The sequence below is a fragment of the Chrysemys picta genome, chromosome 4 (genome assembly GCF_011386835.1).
Source record: "Chrysemys picta bellii isolate R12L10 chromosome 4, ASM1138683v2, whole genome shotgun sequence".
NCBI lineage: Eukaryota > Metazoa > Chordata > Testudines > Emydidae > Chrysemys > Chrysemys picta.
In genome coordinates, this window is record NC_088794.1 from 48,121,806 (window position 1) to 48,139,459 (window position 17,654).

Consider the following 17,654-nt stretch of genomic DNA (forward strand, 5'->3'; position numbering starts at 1 on the left):
TGAACTGACTTATTCCCTGCCCTCCATCTCTTCTCTTCCTCCCCTCTGGTAGATGCATAGGGAATCTCCTAGCATGGGCCACCTAATTCGTCTCTCCTTTCCTGGACTAATCCATGACTTCAAAGGAATAATTGTGATCTTATTACCTCTTACTAGCCACCAAGAAGGCACACTGGATGCACAAGCCTAAGCACAAATATTCCCTTTGAGTAAAGCAAGTGGGTTTAAATATCTTTTAAAAAACAGCTCTGACAAATGCTGCATTTATTAAATTCCTTTGCAGATCAATTCCATCAGCCAGGGAAAAGTGGTTTTACTGAACAGCCATTATGGATAAAAGCAAAGGGAACAAAGGAAATTGCATTGCAGAATTGTGAAGGAGTGGGGAAGCATGACAGATGTAGCTACAGAATAAGTGGGAAACAGGGCCGGCTCCAGGCACCAGCTAAAGAAGCAGGTTCTTGAGGCTGTCAATACCAAAGGGCAGCACTCCAGCTGCTATCGGGGCGGCACGTCTGGGTCTGCAGCGCAGTAATTCGGTGGCGGGTCCCTCAGTCCCTCTCGGAGCGAAGGACCTGCCACCCAATTGCCACCGAAGAGTGGAATGGCGCAATCGTGCTGCCGCGGCTTTTTTTTTTTTTTTTTTTTTTTGCCGCTTGGGGCGGCAGAAAACCTGGAGCCGGCCCTGGGGACAACAAAGGATACTGGTGCCAGAGCTGCCAAGCCTGCCTCACCTCACGCCGGGGGAAAGAGTCACACTCACAGGTGAATTCCTTCCCCCACCCCTCCCCTTCCCTTCCCAGAGACCCCAGCAGCCAATCCCCTCCCTCAGACTGTGCTGCATTCGGCTCTAGGACCCAGCAGCCCTGCTGTTAAATGCTCCACTGCTTCCCGTCTGTCCGGGCTCCGGGCAGAGCGGTGTGCCCCCAGGTAGCGTGGTGCCCTAGGCGGTTGCCTGTTCTGCCTATGGCTAAGGACGGCCCTGAGCATGCACTAAAACTGTAACAGACTAATCTTTTTTGGCTTAGGCACAGAGGGGAGACACTCAACACTCATTAGTAGGTTACATTAGCTTATACTTTAAATGCTGCTCTATTTTCATTCTGTTAACAACCTGGATTACCAGAACTCACGTTATTTCCTTTCAGACAACATGGCACTAATTTGGGTACTGGTTATAGCAACTCTATGGTAAAATGGCTGCCATAGCAGAAGATATTTTGTGATATGTCTTTCAAACTAATCTGCCTACTGAAGGGCATTTTAAACATGTACAGCAAATGTTATCCAAAATGTTTGTTAATAGAGATATGAGGTACATTTGCTATTGTTACTGCAAATTCATGTTTAGATTATGCAACTTTTATGAAATTAACATAACACCAGCCGTGTGTTTCTGTCTCTTTTCCAAGTACAGTATAATATTGAGGCAATGTGTACTGTTTGGATTTTCCTGGGAGGTAGTTTTCATGAGAATAATAAATAAAACAGATGTAACAAATAAATATATCTACTGTACTTTATTTTCTTATTAAATGCTGTAAACTTCCCATGCCACTGTTTCTTTTGAAAACACATTGAAATAGACATCAGAGACCTTTATGATACAGATTGTGATACAGTTTTAAAGGTGTTTTTACTGTCAGTTATCTGAAGAATGATGCAGTCTTGAGTTTAATAAATAAAATTGTAAATTATGCTACAGTGATATACCCAAGAAAATACTTCATTGTTGATTACATTATACTCAGTATAAATACCTTACTTATATTTATAGTAAATCTAAAAGTCCCCTTGTTTGGGAACTTACAGGCTAGGGGGCTGATTCATCAACCCTTACCTGAGTAATTCCCACTCATGCCAGCAGTCCTTTTGAACTCAATGGAACTACTTGCCTGAATACGAATTGTCTGAACGAGTAAGGTTTGCAGGATCAGGTATTAATTGTGGATGCTATTACATTATCAGACAACCTTCAGCATAGAAAGAAACATACATTTTATTTTAGATGTGTTGTTCTGAATTTTATGCAAACAATTATACACTGTATCTCAATCAACAAGGCATCCTTAGACTTAGTTACTTCTTGTTAAAATGGAAAATGTTGAGTTGTGAGATGGTTGTTTTATTTTATTTTTAATATTAATATGAATAAGATACCATGTTTCTGCAAAAGAACATTTTATACCAAAGAGGAAGTGTAATTAATAGTCATAGAATGCTGACTGTACAAACATTTGAACTAAGAAATATGCATTCACCTTGCCAGTATTTACAATAATATAATACCCTAGCTCTTATAAAGTGCTTTTTCATTAGTAGCTCTCAAAGCACTTTACTTTTCAAAGATAGGTAGGTATCATTATCCCCTTTTTAAGATGGGGAAACAAACAATTTATAACTGTTTTGCTAATTCTGCATTCTTCATTTTAAATCTGTAAAACTTGCTGTTATATTTATCCTTTCAAACTTCTGCTTCCATACATTTTACTGTGGCCTCCGGCTTGGTTTGAGGCTCTTCTGCTTTTTTCCCATTATTCTTTGATTCCTTCTCAGGAGTATTGTCAATTGACTTAGCGTCTTTGATGACTTTGGCTTCAATCCTTTCTTTTTGGGGCTTCTTGTTTGAAAATGGGCGGGTTCTCTTGTACCTTTAAATAGAAATATTAAAGCAAATTAGAACAGAAACACTACCAGGTAGCACACATATTATAAGCGCTGAATAATCACAGAATAGATTAAATACAAAGTATCTAGAATTATCAACTGATCCTGCAGGTCATACTCAAGCAAAACTCCCACAAAGCCATGGGAATGCTGAATTAGTCCCCCTCCAGTGGTCACATGGTTTTTAGACTTAGTTCTTAAATATTTTTAAATCAGACAACATATATCAGAAGTAGCAGTACATAATGGGGAAACGCAATTTCAGACATATGCAGCTTTTAGATTGGATTTAACAATCCATCGCCTTGAATGTCTGTCTGCATCACTATATAAGCTTTACAAATGTTAATCTTTCTGAACACAATCTGAAACCAAAAATTCAAGAATAAGAATTCTTCTATCAGGACTGGGATGGTAGAAAGGTACAAGAAGAAAAATATACTAACACTACAGCAGTTAACTAACTACTTAAATGTAGACAGATGAGCTGACGTGCAGAAATCACACACCTGGCACATGATTACTTGATTAAGCTCCTTCCTATGACAGGCATTCAGCTACAACAACAATAAAGTTTATCTGCAGAGCTACAGATACTCATATTTCACTCTTCTTTTTCATATGTTTTAATTAAATTTTTACTATATATAAATATGGATATTCATCAGCTGTAATCTAAGAGTAAATACATTATGAAAGAAAGAGCTTACTTTTTGATATAGCAGACTGCAAGAACAGCCGATGCCACAAAGAAGATGAGTGCCAGTACCAGGAGTGCAATGGGTACACCTAAAGATAAAATGATATAGATAACTGATGTGTTTATCTTGATTTTTTTTTAAATAGTCTTAGTTCTTAAATCAGCCTTTCTGAAAATTCATGTGCCTAAGGTCAGATTCTGCTAAAGGCAGCCTTGAGTAAGTGGGTCCAGTCCCCATGGAAATATCTAGTTCAAATTCACAATGACCTAAGCAGAGGCATCAATTACATTCATTTTGCACACCAGCTGAGTGCAAGTTACACTACTTTGCCATTTATACCCAGTACTTTTTCCATTAAAGTCAATGGTAGTTTTGCCATTGAGTTAAAGGGGAACTACTTCAGGCTTGTTTTGATATTTAGACTATTGTTTTTGTCACTGTTGAATTTGAATTATAATCTCAAAATAATCTTTACTGCCTATTAAAGCAGGGGAATTTAGAGAAATACATCACTACAATGATTTTGTTCAGGTATATGGCATGTTCTCTTGTTCTTTAGGAAGACATCCTATGTAAATTGTATGTGATTGCATACAAAATATATATAGTCAAAGGAAAGCTTTTTAAAAAAAACACTTCAGTTAAGGATTGTCATCAGGATTATTAAACAGGAAACAAGGGATGAGCTGATGTTCTTTCCAGGCAGATAATGAATGCTGGATGAAAATTTCAGAGTCATTACCTTGGAAACGTATTTATTGTAAAACCGAAGGGCCAGGGTTTGCCAAAGATTTGTACCCAGACTGCTCTGTTAGCTATATAATCTACACAGTTGCATACATGCATATATTATTCTACACCATATTTTCCAAGTAGTACAGTAAAAGTTGAGGATCAGAAAGATATAGTGATTATTGGCATGTAAGAAAATGACACAGTTTTGCTTTTTTTTGTTTAACACTAGGTTTTGTGTGGGTGTTTGATAGCTCTATCCTGGCAGGTGTGAGAACCAATTAGGTTTTTCACTTGCACCAAGCATGTAGCGTATGTTGACAAAATTCCCATTGACTTCCTCAGAAGTAGGAACAGAACTTATGTGGTAAAATTCCACTGATTCCTATTAAAAAGCTAAGTAACGTTACATTTGATCCTCCACAAATATACTAATTAATTTTCAAAAGAAAAGGAATTTCCTTTGTGTTACTAGTTTTGGCTTTGCAAATCCTTATATTCTTATTCTGCCCGCATACACTCATGTGTAACAATCCTTGATTTTGGTTCTAGCTGTGCACACTAACCCACTATAAAACACTATTTAATAACTAGGGTACATATAAAAAAGACATATAGCCTTTACCTCCAAATACAACACTATCATTTGTAAAGGCAGCTTGGTTTCCATTAGGCACTGCCATCTCCTCTTCACTTTCCAAAATAGTCTGTACTGTTGGTAAAATGGTTTCCGTTACACATTTTATGCGAAAGGTCTTCCGAGATATTTGGGGTTTTGGTGACTCAGTAGCAGTAGGCGTCTCTGTGATGCCCTGAGATGAAGCTGTTGAAGATGAGTTTACTTCTGGATCTGTTGCAGATAACAGGGTTGTACCTGTTTCTGGTATGCATGAATCAATCCAAATATCTGCAAAGGGGGAAAGGCAGTGTAATGAGTTGCACGGGGCGCTATTGCAAAATTTTGCACATACCTGAGGCAAACCACACATTGATCTATGGTGGATATTTTCAGAAGTTTTTCTGAGGGTATGCAGTGTGGTAATGAGATGACCACTACTCATACCTATTGATACTAGAGTGACAAGGTGGGTGAGTAATATCTTTTATTGGACCAATTTCTGTTGGTGAGAGAGAGGAGCTTTCAAAGCTTACACAGAGCAGGTCTCTGTAAGCTTGAAAGCTTCTCTCTCTCACCAACAGAAGCTGGGCCCATAAAAGATGTTGTCTTGTCTCTCTAATATCTTGGGACCAACACAACTAAAACAACTCTGGATACAACTATTGATACTGTTTATTACTATGTATTTATTCACAGAGGCTTAGATTTAGCATGTCTAACTTTAAGTATAAGAGTAGTTCCAGATTACTCACCTGCTTAAAGTTAGGCACATGCTTAAGTACCTTTCTTAACAGGGAACAAAGCCCACAAGTGTGGCAAAACTCCTTTTACAATGGCATACAAAAGACAAGATCCTTGCCAGAAAGAGCTTACAATATAATTTCCTGTATTACACATGACAAGGAAACAAAACAAAATGGAGGGAAGAACTGAGTAAGAACACAGATTACATTGTCATGTGGTTACCCAGCATTTTGAGGTTCATTTACATCATTATGAGCCCTGCCTTATTAGTATGGTTATCCAATACTTCCCAGTATAAACCCCTGGTTTCACCGGCTTATAACTTTGCCAAACGGTAACCATTTTGACTGAAATTTTACATGCCTGGTGTCGACCTCAGACTGATTTTTTTTCCCGGCCAAAGAAGTTTAGCGCTTTCCAAGAACAAGATTAGGGGAAAATATGTTATTTTGTCCATGTCAAAACATTCAGGCAACCTTTTCTTTGAGAAGTTATAATGCCCACACGCTTTGGAGCAGGGACTTGAAGTTTGGCAGTGGGGTTATATCTGTGTCAGGAATGTGTCTTTTTCTGTCCCCAAGAAAATACATGCAAATTTGGCCAAGCTATAAACCTTTGAAAATCTGCAGTTCACACATTATCCTAATAGGGTTGCCAGGTGTCCAGTTTTTGACCAAAACGCCCAGTCAGAAAGGGACCCCAGTGGCTCTGGTCAGCACTGCTGACCAGTCTGTTAAAAGTCCAGTCGGCAGCGCAGCAGGGCTAAGGCAGGCTCCCTATCTGCCCTGGTTCCGTGTGGCTCCTGGAAGCAGCAGCATGTCTCCCCTCCGGCTACTATGTGTAGGGGCTGCCAGGAGGCTCCACATGCTGTCCCCGCCACAAGTGCCAGTTCTGCAGCTCCCATTGGCTGGGAACCATGGCCAATGGGAGCTGTGGGGGTGGCACCTGTGGACTGGGCTGTGTGCAGAGCCACCTGGCCACACCTCTGCATAGGACTGGAGATGGAACATGCCGCTGCTTCCGGGAGCTGCTTGAGATAAGTGCCACCCAGAGTCTGCACCCCCTCCCACACCTCAACTCCTGCCCCAGCCCTGATCCCCCTCCCACCCTCTGAACCCCTCAATCCCAGCCCAGAGCCCCCTCCTGCACCCAGAACCCCTCATGCCCAGCCCCACCCTAGAGCCTGCACCCCCACCGGACCCCTCACCCCCCCTGCACCCCAACTCCCTGCACCAGCCTGGAGCCCCCTCCTTCACTCCAAACCCCTCATCCCCAGCCCCACACCAGAGCCTGCACCCCCAGCCGGAGCCCTCACCCCCCTGCACCCCAAGCCCTGCCCCAATTCCCTTCCTGTCCTACAAACCCCTCAGTCCTAGCCCAAAGCCCTCTCCTGCACCCCAAATCCCTCATCCCTGGCACCACCCCAGAGCCTGCACCCTCAGCAGGAGCCCTCACCCCTCCCACATCCCAACCCACTGCCCCAGTCTGGAGCCCCCTCCCGCACCCTGAACTCCTAATTTCTGGCCACATCCCACAGTTCTCACCCCCTCCAGCACCCCAACCCCCTGAGCCAAGCCAGTGAAAATGAGCGAGTGAGTGAGGGTGGGGAGAGTGAGTGACAGAGGGAGGGGGGATGGAGTGAACGGGGGCGGGGCCTCGGAGAAGGGGCAGCGCCTTGGAGGAGGGGTGGGGCAAGGGTGTTTAGTTTTGTGCGAGTAGAAAATTGGCAACCCTGTATCCTAATGAGGGTTATATAAGCACCTTATCTTCAGGGACAGCCAGTAACTTAGACAAATTGCATAAATGATGCCTGTAAAAAACTGCACCTTTAAAATTAGAAGTGGAAAACTGGAATTCTGGGTAAGGCTGGAGTGAAAATGTGACTAATGAGGAATTGGTCATTGGTTCTTGCTGGTACTCTTACATAATCTGAAAACTATAAAGTTATCATTATATTAACCAGCTGAATATGTTATAGAAATAATGGACGGAAATGACTTATGCACAGTTCTTAATATGAGTCCCAGGTGGGAAGCTGATGACGCATTTTCATTCACAAAGTAAGAGGATAGATGACATAGAGTTGTACTTTTTTCGCTATGGCCTTTAAGTGACTCTACACACTGCAGCTGGAAGGTCAAACTGCAGCGAAATGAGCTCTTGCCAAATACTTTTGTTATAAAAGCTCTAGCAAGTGGCAATTTGGCCATTAGGATAAATGGTGATTCTTCATTCCCTAAGTTAAATAAAAATTGCTTCCTAATAGCATTTAACAGGCTTAATTTGCTCTACTAAATAATATGACAACAATGTAAAATAGTGACATTTCTCTGTATTTAAACCTGCAAAAGTAAGAAATTCAGGGTTAAGATTGCCACGTTGTCTTTACCCAGCTCATCTTATAGGTGTAGTACAATCCAAAATATTACACAGATAAAAAAAAGCGCCACATTTTAAAAGAACAGTTCAAGCATACACAGACGTGATACAGCCCATACAAAATCAGCGATATTAAAAAAGGGTAGCTGTTTAAACAAGACACAGTTTTAGCTAACCTCCCACATAGGTTCGTAAACCCACACATGAGAGTTTTGAACTGTAGAGAAGGATCAAGTTTGCCCCAATCACATCTTTTTTAATTGGACTGTTTAAATTGCTAATCCATTTCGGACACTGTTGTTCCTATGGATATATCCAAGGAGTACCTCCATCCTGGATTTTTCTCACATCACTCCCACTCCAACAAGGCTACTCATGAAGGTCATTAACAAATTCCTTCTGGCCATGTCTAAAGTGAGTTGTTGGGAGAGGGGGAGTTAGTTGTCAAGGGCTGTTCCTGAGGAACAGGGTGACATAGACACCGGCCCAGCTGAGGAGGTATGAAGCAGTTGAGATTCCAGGGGAATGGTAAGCCTTCCATAAGAGAGCTAGGCATACAGACTGTTTATTGTGTTAAAATCCTTTTTCTCTTCTGCTTTGCTGTGTTTCTATTATTAAGATTAAACATTATTTTGTTTTGTTTTAAGATAGTTGGCTAGTCACTGTATTCAGTGCTGACCACAAGCTCCCAAAGGGAAGAATTGCTGGGGCCAAACCAAGGAATGGTAGCCCAGGGCCTGCTCTATGGAGGGAAGAATTGTGAGATTCCACCTCAGAACAGGTAAGGACGTCAGGCTTAACACTTGAAGTGTGATCTCAGAAAAAACCAAGGAAGGGGGTTAGAGGTGCAGGTCGACCTGTAACCATGACACTCATATTCTCCCATAACTTCAATGACCATTTCTACAATGATGGCACCCCCATTTCTCGCTCTATTCCTGAACTCCCTTCTTTTGTCCAGTCTCAACATGTCTATCTCATTCGACTTCTCTTGCTGGATGCACTGTCACCATCTCATGGTCAACAAGTCAGAACAAACCTTATTTCTTTCCTCCTTATCCTTCTCTTTTACCTACCTTCTCTACTACTGTTGACAATATTATCATTCTTTCTATTATTTAAACCAACAATCCCTAGGCCCTGTTTAACTCCACTCCCTCTTTCTCTCCTAAGACTCAGGCTCTAGCTAATCCTGATGCTTTTTTCACTATAACAACTCCAAAATCATGGGCGGCACAGGTATCGAAGGCTGGGGAAGGCTGAGCCTCCCCAAACAACCTTGCATGGCCCCACCCACGCTCTGCCCTCAGGCTCCTTCCTGCTTCCCGGCGCTGTGCTGAGGGGGGCTCTTTCCCCCACCCTCCCCATGGGACTGCTCCACCCAACCACCCGGCGTTCCAGGGCTGGGGAAGGGGGGCTGCACCGCCCACCTGGCACACGGGGGGGGGCATGCCACTTGCCCAACTGCCCGGCACTCAAAGTTGAGGGGGGGGTGTCCCAGGACTGGGGAAGGTGATGGTGGCCGGGGGAGGGGGGGGCTTTGGGCTCCAGCAGGAGGGGTGGGGCCTCGGGCAGAAGGAACAGGCTGGGCCAGGGGCTAGCCTCCCTGAGCCTGGGGTTCACCCACTGCCCATCTCCAAAATCCATCGTTCCTTCTCCCCACAGCTACCTAGATATTACTCCATTTCCTAGTTGCTCTCCACTCTTCCATCTCTCTCATTCCAGGCCATTAAAAATGCTTCCATCAAAATCACTTGCCTTTATTGCTGTTTTTTCCACATTCCACCATTTCTTGGATCTAAAAAAGTTCAAACTTCAATTTACATTCTAGGCTCTCCAAAATTTATCTCTGCCCTCTGTCCTATCTTCAGTGGACACACAGAGCAATCAATCACTGTTTTCTTTATAACAGCCTTTAATATATTTGAAGACTTATCAGTTCCCCTCTCATCTTTTCCTTTGGCTTGGGTGGAATCACTAATGTGACAATCTAATTTCTCCCTTGTTATAAATAAAATAAAATAAATTAAATTAATGGAGATATCCCATCTCCTAGAACTGGAAGGGACTTTGAAAGGTCATCAAGTCCAGCCCCCTGCCTTCACTAGCAGGACCAAGTACTGATTTTGCCCCAGATTCCTAAGTGGCCCCCTCAAGGATTGAACTCACAACCCTGGGTTTTAGTAGGCTAATGCTCAAACCACTGAGCTATCCCTCCCCCAATATTAAAAATCTGTTACAGGACTGTCTGAAGTAAAATACAAGGCTGTCTAGATGGGGATTCTGGGAATATGTAACAATGGTTGCTTTGGAGTTTACTACCTAGTATGGACTTTAGCCAGAATAAATGTATTTTAATTTAGGTATTTTTAGATTTAATTTAGTTTGTTGGGTCATTTTTTATTTTTGCAGTAAAATAATATATATCATGAAACAACATTGTTGTTACTGAAGGAGTATAAACTGGCTATGCGTTTGCATGTGTTTGAAACGTTTTCACTAGCACAAGCATGACTGAACATACCTAAGGGCTTCACATAGCTGACTCCACATAACTGAATATAGTGAAGAAAGCCTTATTCAAGAACTTTAATTACAGCATCATTTTATTAATTTAGATGAACTAAATGGAACTTCTGTCCATCTAGCATCCTGCATTTAGCAACAGCTCTTTTTTTTCCCCTAGAGGGGAAAGATACAATCGGCCATCTAAGATTAGAAAAAAAGCACTAACAATTTTTCTATGAAGATTTGAAATAATAAAACTAAATGTAAAGACTCTAGGTCTCATGCCTACTTACCTGAAGAATTGAAGCAGAAACAATGATATCTGTGGGAGAGAGGGACTTTCCAATCTGCTACTCCAGTTTTGTTCTGACCACATTTTGGATTTGGGACAACCCGAGAAATGACAAGCCATTTATCTGACACCCATCCAAAGCTAGAATAAAAAGTATCAGTCCCTTTAATATTGGATGCATTCACAAGCATATTGGTGTATGTAAGGAAATGGAGCTGCTAAAAGCTGCTAGTAACTTACAGACTTCACGTACCTGCATGTTTCAAAGCCATGATTCCAGGCCTTCTCAACCTGGGTTTTGCTTGCCAGCTGTAACCCCAGCTGTCTACATGCACTTTCTGCATCTGAGAAATTCAGTTTCTTTGGATGAGAAATTAGGGTTATGCCTGCAATCCTGCACTTCTGAACGGTGAGGTCTGTAAATTAAACATAAATATAACCTTAGAATTTATTCTTTTATTTTAAGTAAGTGCCTGTGTGTGTAGCGGTGCATATTGTTGTTCACTTTTTAAGTTTTATGGGTATTAGGTCATTAGAGGAGTTACCTTCCAGTGGGAGAGTTAATTTAGCCTTTTATAAGAAAATAATCTGTTTTGTTCACCCCAACAGTCTAATAGTTCAGAGGGTAAGGAGGACTCGTCACTATGGCTAGACTATGACAATGTATATTTAAAAAAATTAATTATAGATGGCAACTTTGAGCCTGTACATGGGGGCAGCCATCTTGCTAAAGAGGATGTCGTTTGTGACACATATGCGTGAGAGCCCCATGGGTGGGCTGGAAACCAGTTTTCCCACCTGATCAATAATGTCTTAAAATAATAAAACTAGTGCTTATGATAAAACACTAATGACCTCAGCATAGTGAGCTTCACACAGTGACAGGGTTACAAGGCCTGCCATGGGTAGCAAACATGGTTGGAAGCATGTGGAGTTTACTCACAAAAAGATGCCCATTAGAGGAATTTTGTAATTGTTAATTTTGTCACCTCCACTCTGCCGAGCTGTAACTTTTTAGGCCATTGGGGAAACTCAGATACCTTTGGTATCATTTTAAAAGAATGTAACAAGGTTCAAGCATGGGCCAAATTAAGTTACTTACTATCTTTCATCAGAGGTGCTGGAACAATGTGTGTAGTGGGGGTGCTGAGAGCAACGGAACCAGTCTGTAAACCCCAGATAGAATGAAAACCATTTTCAAGCCAGGGGGTGCTGCAGCATGCCCCCCTCCCCCTGCACCTCTAGTTCCAGCACCTACGTCTTTTACACACGTTGGGCTAGAACCTCAGTTGTGCTGGGGCAGTGCTTGGTACAGATGAGGGCTTGGCACAGCTTTACCCCACCTTTTTGTGCTCCTCCTGGGGCCAGCTAGCTGCTTCAAATTTCACCACGTTCCAACAGCCCCCAATGGGCAGACAACAATTGCTGGAGCACAGTGGCATTTTGGCCACACCCACTACATCAAGAACTGGGAACGGGTGGGCCAAGGCTAGTTATATCAGCCCTGTACTACATGGGGATTCTCCTGTGCTAGCTTTAGAGCCCAAAGCAACTTGAAGGGGAGAGAGAGGGAGAGGGGGCAGGATTTGGCTCTTAGCTCCATGTACATTCCACCAGGGCCATAAGAAACATAAAGCTGCATTTTTTATGTATAGTAGCAGACAAGCTAAACGAACAAGGAACAACACACTGTAGAACAAACAAGGAACATTGTAGAGACCAAACAGAATGAATATACAGTGGCAACAAAAACCCAATAAATAATCCAATAACTGTTTCTCAGATATCCCCTTCAGACTTTACTAGCCACCGCTATGCATACATTTATGGTGGGAAGGTGTGCCTGCGTACCATAGTGCTCAGCTCAGACAAGGAGGGTCTGATTGTGAAGAGAATGTAAATTTACCTTAGAACGTCCTCTTGGTAGCCAATATATCCTCCATTTGGTCTGACTCCTCCTACTTCAGTCAGCGCCTCCAGGCTTAACCCACACTATTCTAGACTGTTCTGTCTCCCCTTTTTCCTCCCAGTCAGACCCAGTCATCTCCTGCTGGGCCTCTCCATGTCCCAGTTGCAGCAATGCAGATCCGACTCTCCTCTCTGCTTCTTAGGCCTAATCCATCCTCTCCTTTCCTGTCTCCAGGGCCTGCTCCACACTTTCCCTCCTTTCATACCATTAACACGTGATCCTTTCCCACCCTTTCTACATTCAGACACAGTCTCTCCTGTCCTTACCCTCTCTGTCCCCAATCCAGGGATTTGCTCAGCATCTGTTAAAATTTGGCTGAGTAGACTTTTTAATATATAATGACGATGATAGAAGTTTCTTAATGACCAGTCATATTAATTACCAGCCTTAATTTTCCAATCTTCAGAAGGACTTTGAGAAATACAATGCAGCTTTTCAAATTGAATTGAGCTATTGACTGAATGGAACTTCCTGACACTTGACAAGTTGGCTGGATACCTGTAAATGCCCGACTGATGCATAATATACTCAACAAAAGAAATATTTTCATATGAGAAAAGCAGTCAACTAGATGTTCACCGATGAATGGGAAGAAGAAAGATTCAGTATCCGAAAATGAGGGCTCAGTTGGAGGAAGGAAAAGAAAATAGAGTGAATTGCAGATAGAGTGCCATTTTTTAACCTGAAAAATACAAAAGAAGATAAAATGGAATGTGTACCGGAAATTAACATTTTTGAAACAACTTCTTGGACAGTTATCAGCTTTATTAAAACAACAAGGAGTCTGGTGGCACCTTAAAGACTAACAGATTTATTTGGGCATAAGCTTTCGTGGGTAAAAAGTCTTTCACTCTATGCATCCGAAGAAGTGAGGTTTTTACCCACGAAAGCTTATGCCCAAATAAATCTGTTAGTCTTTAAGGTGCCACCAGACTCCTTGTTGTTTTTGTAGATACAGACTAACACGGCTACCCCCGATACTTGATCAGCTTTATTGTGAACAATAACTAGTTTTACAAGGTAAGAAAAAGATTAGAAGCAAACAGCAACCACACAATCATCCTACCCTTTTCATGACTTCCTAAATCATCTCTCTGAGTCCTGTGATGAAGCAAACTGAATTTGTGTTGGCTACACAAGCTGCTCTTAGCTAGCCTCTGAGCTCTTCTGTACTTGGCTGGTCTAACAGCAAAAGAATATCTTCATCTTGAAACATATGTTGCACATTTGCAGGAGAAATCTACTTCATTAGAAGAACAGTGGAATTGACTGAGAATTAAAATCTGAGAATAAGACAAAGATGGTGGGTGCAGAATAGAATAAAGGGACTTGAGCTGTTGTAAAGTGAGGGAGATGCTTCTGCTTTAATGTGATCTAGGCTCTTTGCTGTTTTGGGAAATTGCTGCTGACGTCTCTGTGTTTTTCCCCAGATACTCAGTTCATATTGCGATGTCCTGTCCATGAAGTTCTGTGTGGGTTCCTCTGTCTGCTGGTAGCAGAGAGGGACATTCTTAGGCTGCCATGGTGAGAAGGATCTTTGCCTGCTGGGATTTTTAAGGGAGGCTAGGACTGTTAGGTACACAAATCCCATTGAATTTCAACAGGAGTTGGGCATCTAATTTCTTTAGCTGCCTTTGAAAATCCCATAATTTGTTGTGTAGGACCCTTCAGTAGATAAGAAAAATAAATCAGTTTGACATTGAAATCTGGTTGTTTACACAGGTAGAAAGAAAATTTCCTCTTTGCAAAGTGTGACTAAATTCACTTATAGAGACTGATGAGCTCATCCCTGCCGTGTTGCAGGAACCTGCATGCTAATAGCTATTGAGGACATAAACGAAAAGGCCATTTTAGGCTGACTTTGAAGATGGGGGCTGAATCAGAGGATGTCTGAGTTTCATTTGACACGTGGCAGAAAGAGTGCAGCTGGCCCTCAAAGCCTTTGGAAATGACACAAGCTAGTATTATAACTAGCTGTTAAAGGTGTGCGCCTAAAAGGATAGGTATGTGGTATTTATGACTGATACAGTGAGTTACGTAACAAGGTTCATTTAGCTCAAGTGTAGCTTTCTCTGTATGGGACATTCACTAGTGTTTTCTCCCATCTTCCCTACCTCTTACTTATGGGTTAAGAGTTGTGTTGGTCAAAAAAGACTTTGGTGCTTTTTGAAAAATGCATCCTAAGTGACTTAAAGCCTAATCTCCATTTTCAAAAGTGACACAGCCTACGTTTCACTGACAGTCAACTTTGAAAACAGAACATAGGCACTTCTGAAAATTGTACCGTTATACTTTTCTTTCCCTTGTTAAAGATATATCTCATTTCTGACTGATTCTACTCCCCTCCAACTTACACATCTTGAGGGGAAATAGTCTTGCACTCATTCTTGGAAATACCAAGTTTAAGTGTGTTGGGTGCCTCTCTTTTATTTGATGCTGCAGTACAGCAATGTTTCATATCTTCGTCAGAATTAGGCTTTGGAGCTTCTGCGTTGTAGCTCCTCCGGAGAGGTCTTTCTGACAGGTGCCACGTAAGTTGGTGGCAGTCAAGACTCTTATTCCACAAACAAATTTTCTATGTGCATTTTTGTTTGTGTGTGCTGGGAGCCACACAGGAAGTGAAAACGTCTGCTTGTGTTCTGAACCAGCAATTCTGTTTTCTTCTGGTGGAAAACTGGGATCCTTCCTCTATCTACAGTATGAAAAAGCCTGTAATTGATTTATCAACATCATCACACTGTGTAGTGTGACCGTCTCACAGTTTGTCGGTCTCCCAACAGTCTCCCCCAATCACTATCTAAATATAAGGGAGTTGATTGCTGACAATTGCGTATGTATAGTCATTTGCTTGTATGTGATGTTCCCAACTTCTGCTTCCATCATTTTGTCTTTTAAATTTTGAGCCCACTGGAGCCAGGATTGACTTATTTGTGGCGCACATTCTCACTACCCCAGTTGTTCTCAGACTTTATTGCCCCGCAACCCTCTTCTGACACCAAAATTACTACATGACCTCAGAAGGGGAGGCTGATGCATGAGCCCACCTGTGTCCCACTGCCCAAGCCCCACCACTCTGGGTGGGGGGGCCAAAGCTGAAGCCCACGGGCAGGGGCTGTAACCTGAGCCCCGCTGCCAAGGGCTGAAGTCCTCAGGCTTTGGCTTTGGCTCTGGGCAGTGGGGCTCGGGCATCAGCCCTAGGCCCCAGCAAGTCTAAGTCAGCCCTGGCGACCCCATTAAAATGGAGTTGCGACCCACTTTGGGGTCCTGACCCACAGTTTGAGAACCCCTGCACTATACAATCCACCAACAACTACTCAGTAATCTCTTTGCCAGTTTTCTTGGAGCAGTTACTCTCCTCCTCCTTGAACTTCCCTCTCACCTCTAATGGTAGATCTGCCAAGGCAGGGCATCAGGTCATATTGTGGAGGGGATATGCCCTCCTGATCACTGTGTTGTACTTGTTTGATAGCTGAAGAGCAGACTTCAGCTTTCATGGCTTGCAAACCAAGTCCCCAAGTACTTTCTTAGAAAAAGCATTAACCACATAAAAATTAAACAAAAATAGTTCATATGAAAATTATATGACTATTTGTTAATGGAATTATGATGCAACCATTGCATTTGAGAGCTATTTAAGGCAGATGCTCCTTTATTAATTCCTGAAATACACTGTCGTCCAAAAAGGGAACTCCCAAGTGTTTGGGTTATTTTTTCTTCCAATAGTAACCAGAGGCAGACTTCATTATCCATAAGCTGTACTTCAAGAATCATGCCTATGTCCCGGAGAACTTTGTTGGAGTCTCATATTCACTGTTACAATATTTCAAAATCAAAACAAACAGTTTACATTTAAAATAACATTTTTCTAAGGCACCCAATGACCAATTTCATGCATATTCTGTGATTAGATAACCACTCAAAAGCTTTTGCTGTGGCATCTTCCAAAAAATTTGACATCTGGCCAGATTTTCACTTGCCACTAAAAATATCATCAAAAATTAAACAAAAAGTCTTGAAACACATTTGGACATTATTAAAAATGATTCAAATAATTAAATTGGACATAAATATTCAGTGAAAGATATTCACAAGCAAGAATGTTATTGAAAAATATTCGCTTTTGCCAATGATTTTTGAGAAATCTGTGGTTTCATATACCTACAAATTATAGGTGACTTTAAAATATATACACATACAGAGTTATATATATTCACAGATGTATTTATACACCTGCATATTTGATTTTCAAACACACTGATTTAGCAAATATCTTTTCTGGAAAAAAGAGAGAAAGAAAACCAATTTACATCTACCTTGAACATATTTTTGGACATTGAGAAAAAGTTGCACACACTGAAAAATTGTAAGAAAACATACCTTTCACATTGAAAGAGCCTTGAGCTAGGAATTTCATAATCCAGATTGAGAACAAAACCAGGATAACTCCAGAATAAGTTCCCATTATCATTAACACCAATAACAAATGAAAAAACTCAGGATGGGTTGTTGCCTACGTTAAAGACAATGGTGTATTGCCAGTCCCCTTGCTCTGGGCTTTGAGATGACTTTCTTGACAGCTACGTAGATGCCACTGTATAGATTCACCAAAAGAATGTCAGCAAATATTTGTTGCTCAGCTAAAAAGGCATCTACTGGTCAAGGGCACTAGCTGGAAATACATGACGTCCCCAGAACATTTCACAGCTGGCTGGCTGGAAAATTCAGCTAATGCTGACTCAGAAAACATACAGCTGAGGAAGGGAGATAATGAAATGTTAGTCTGTCAGTCTTATAAACAGTTTGAAAAATATTTTTCTCTTACTATTCCTTTTGTAACTGTTCCTGTTTAATTGGGCGTCAGCTCATCACTCATGTAGTGTATTCATTTGTTAATCAACATGTCTAACCGTTAGTACCGAGTACTGGCAATCAGCATTCTTGGGTTACAGTCCCAGCTGTGCTATTGACTTTATATGTGACTCTTTGGCAAGTCACTTAACCTCTCCATGCCTAACATTCCCAATGTATAAAATGGGTATAATA

The 17,654-nt window shown here is 41.7% G+C and overlaps 2 protein-coding genes across 3 annotated transcripts in view; both read right to left on the reverse strand.

Moving 5' to 3' along the window:
- Positions 1 to 1,505: 1,505 nt before the first annotated feature.
- LYVE1 (lymphatic vessel endothelial hyaluronan receptor 1) lies at positions 1,506 to 17,510 on the reverse strand. 2 transcript variants are annotated; one of them, XM_005291683.5, is made up of 7 exons: positions 16,989 to 17,145; positions 13,110 to 13,293; positions 10,896 to 11,058; positions 10,644 to 10,783; positions 4,726 to 5,007; positions 3,378 to 3,456; positions 1,506 to 2,651 (listed from the first exon to the last, which is right to left on the reverse strand). In XM_005291683.5, exons 2-7 carry the CDS (start codon positions 13,159 to 13,161, stop codon positions 2,465 to 2,467), a joined length of 903 nt encoding a protein of 300 aa, XP_005291740.1. In that variant the 5' UTR covers positions 13,162 to 13,293; positions 16,989 to 17,145; the 3' UTR covers positions 1,506 to 2,464. The 2 variants fall into 2 exon arrangements, with proteins under 2 accessions (XP_005291740.1, XP_005291739.1); XM_005291682.5 differs by lacking the exon at positions 13,110 to 13,293 and having other exon boundaries at positions 16,989 to 17,510.
- The window catches only part of IRAG1 (inositol 1,4,5-triphosphate receptor associated 1), a 144,921-nt gene continuing 144,253 nt past the window's right edge, over positions 16,987 to 17,654 (reverse strand). Inside the window, exon 25 of the transcript XR_010600965.1 lies at positions 16,987 to 17,362. The gene's annotated coding sequence lies outside the window, so the exon portion shown is untranslated. The remainder of the gene's footprint in view (positions 17,363 to 17,654) is intronic.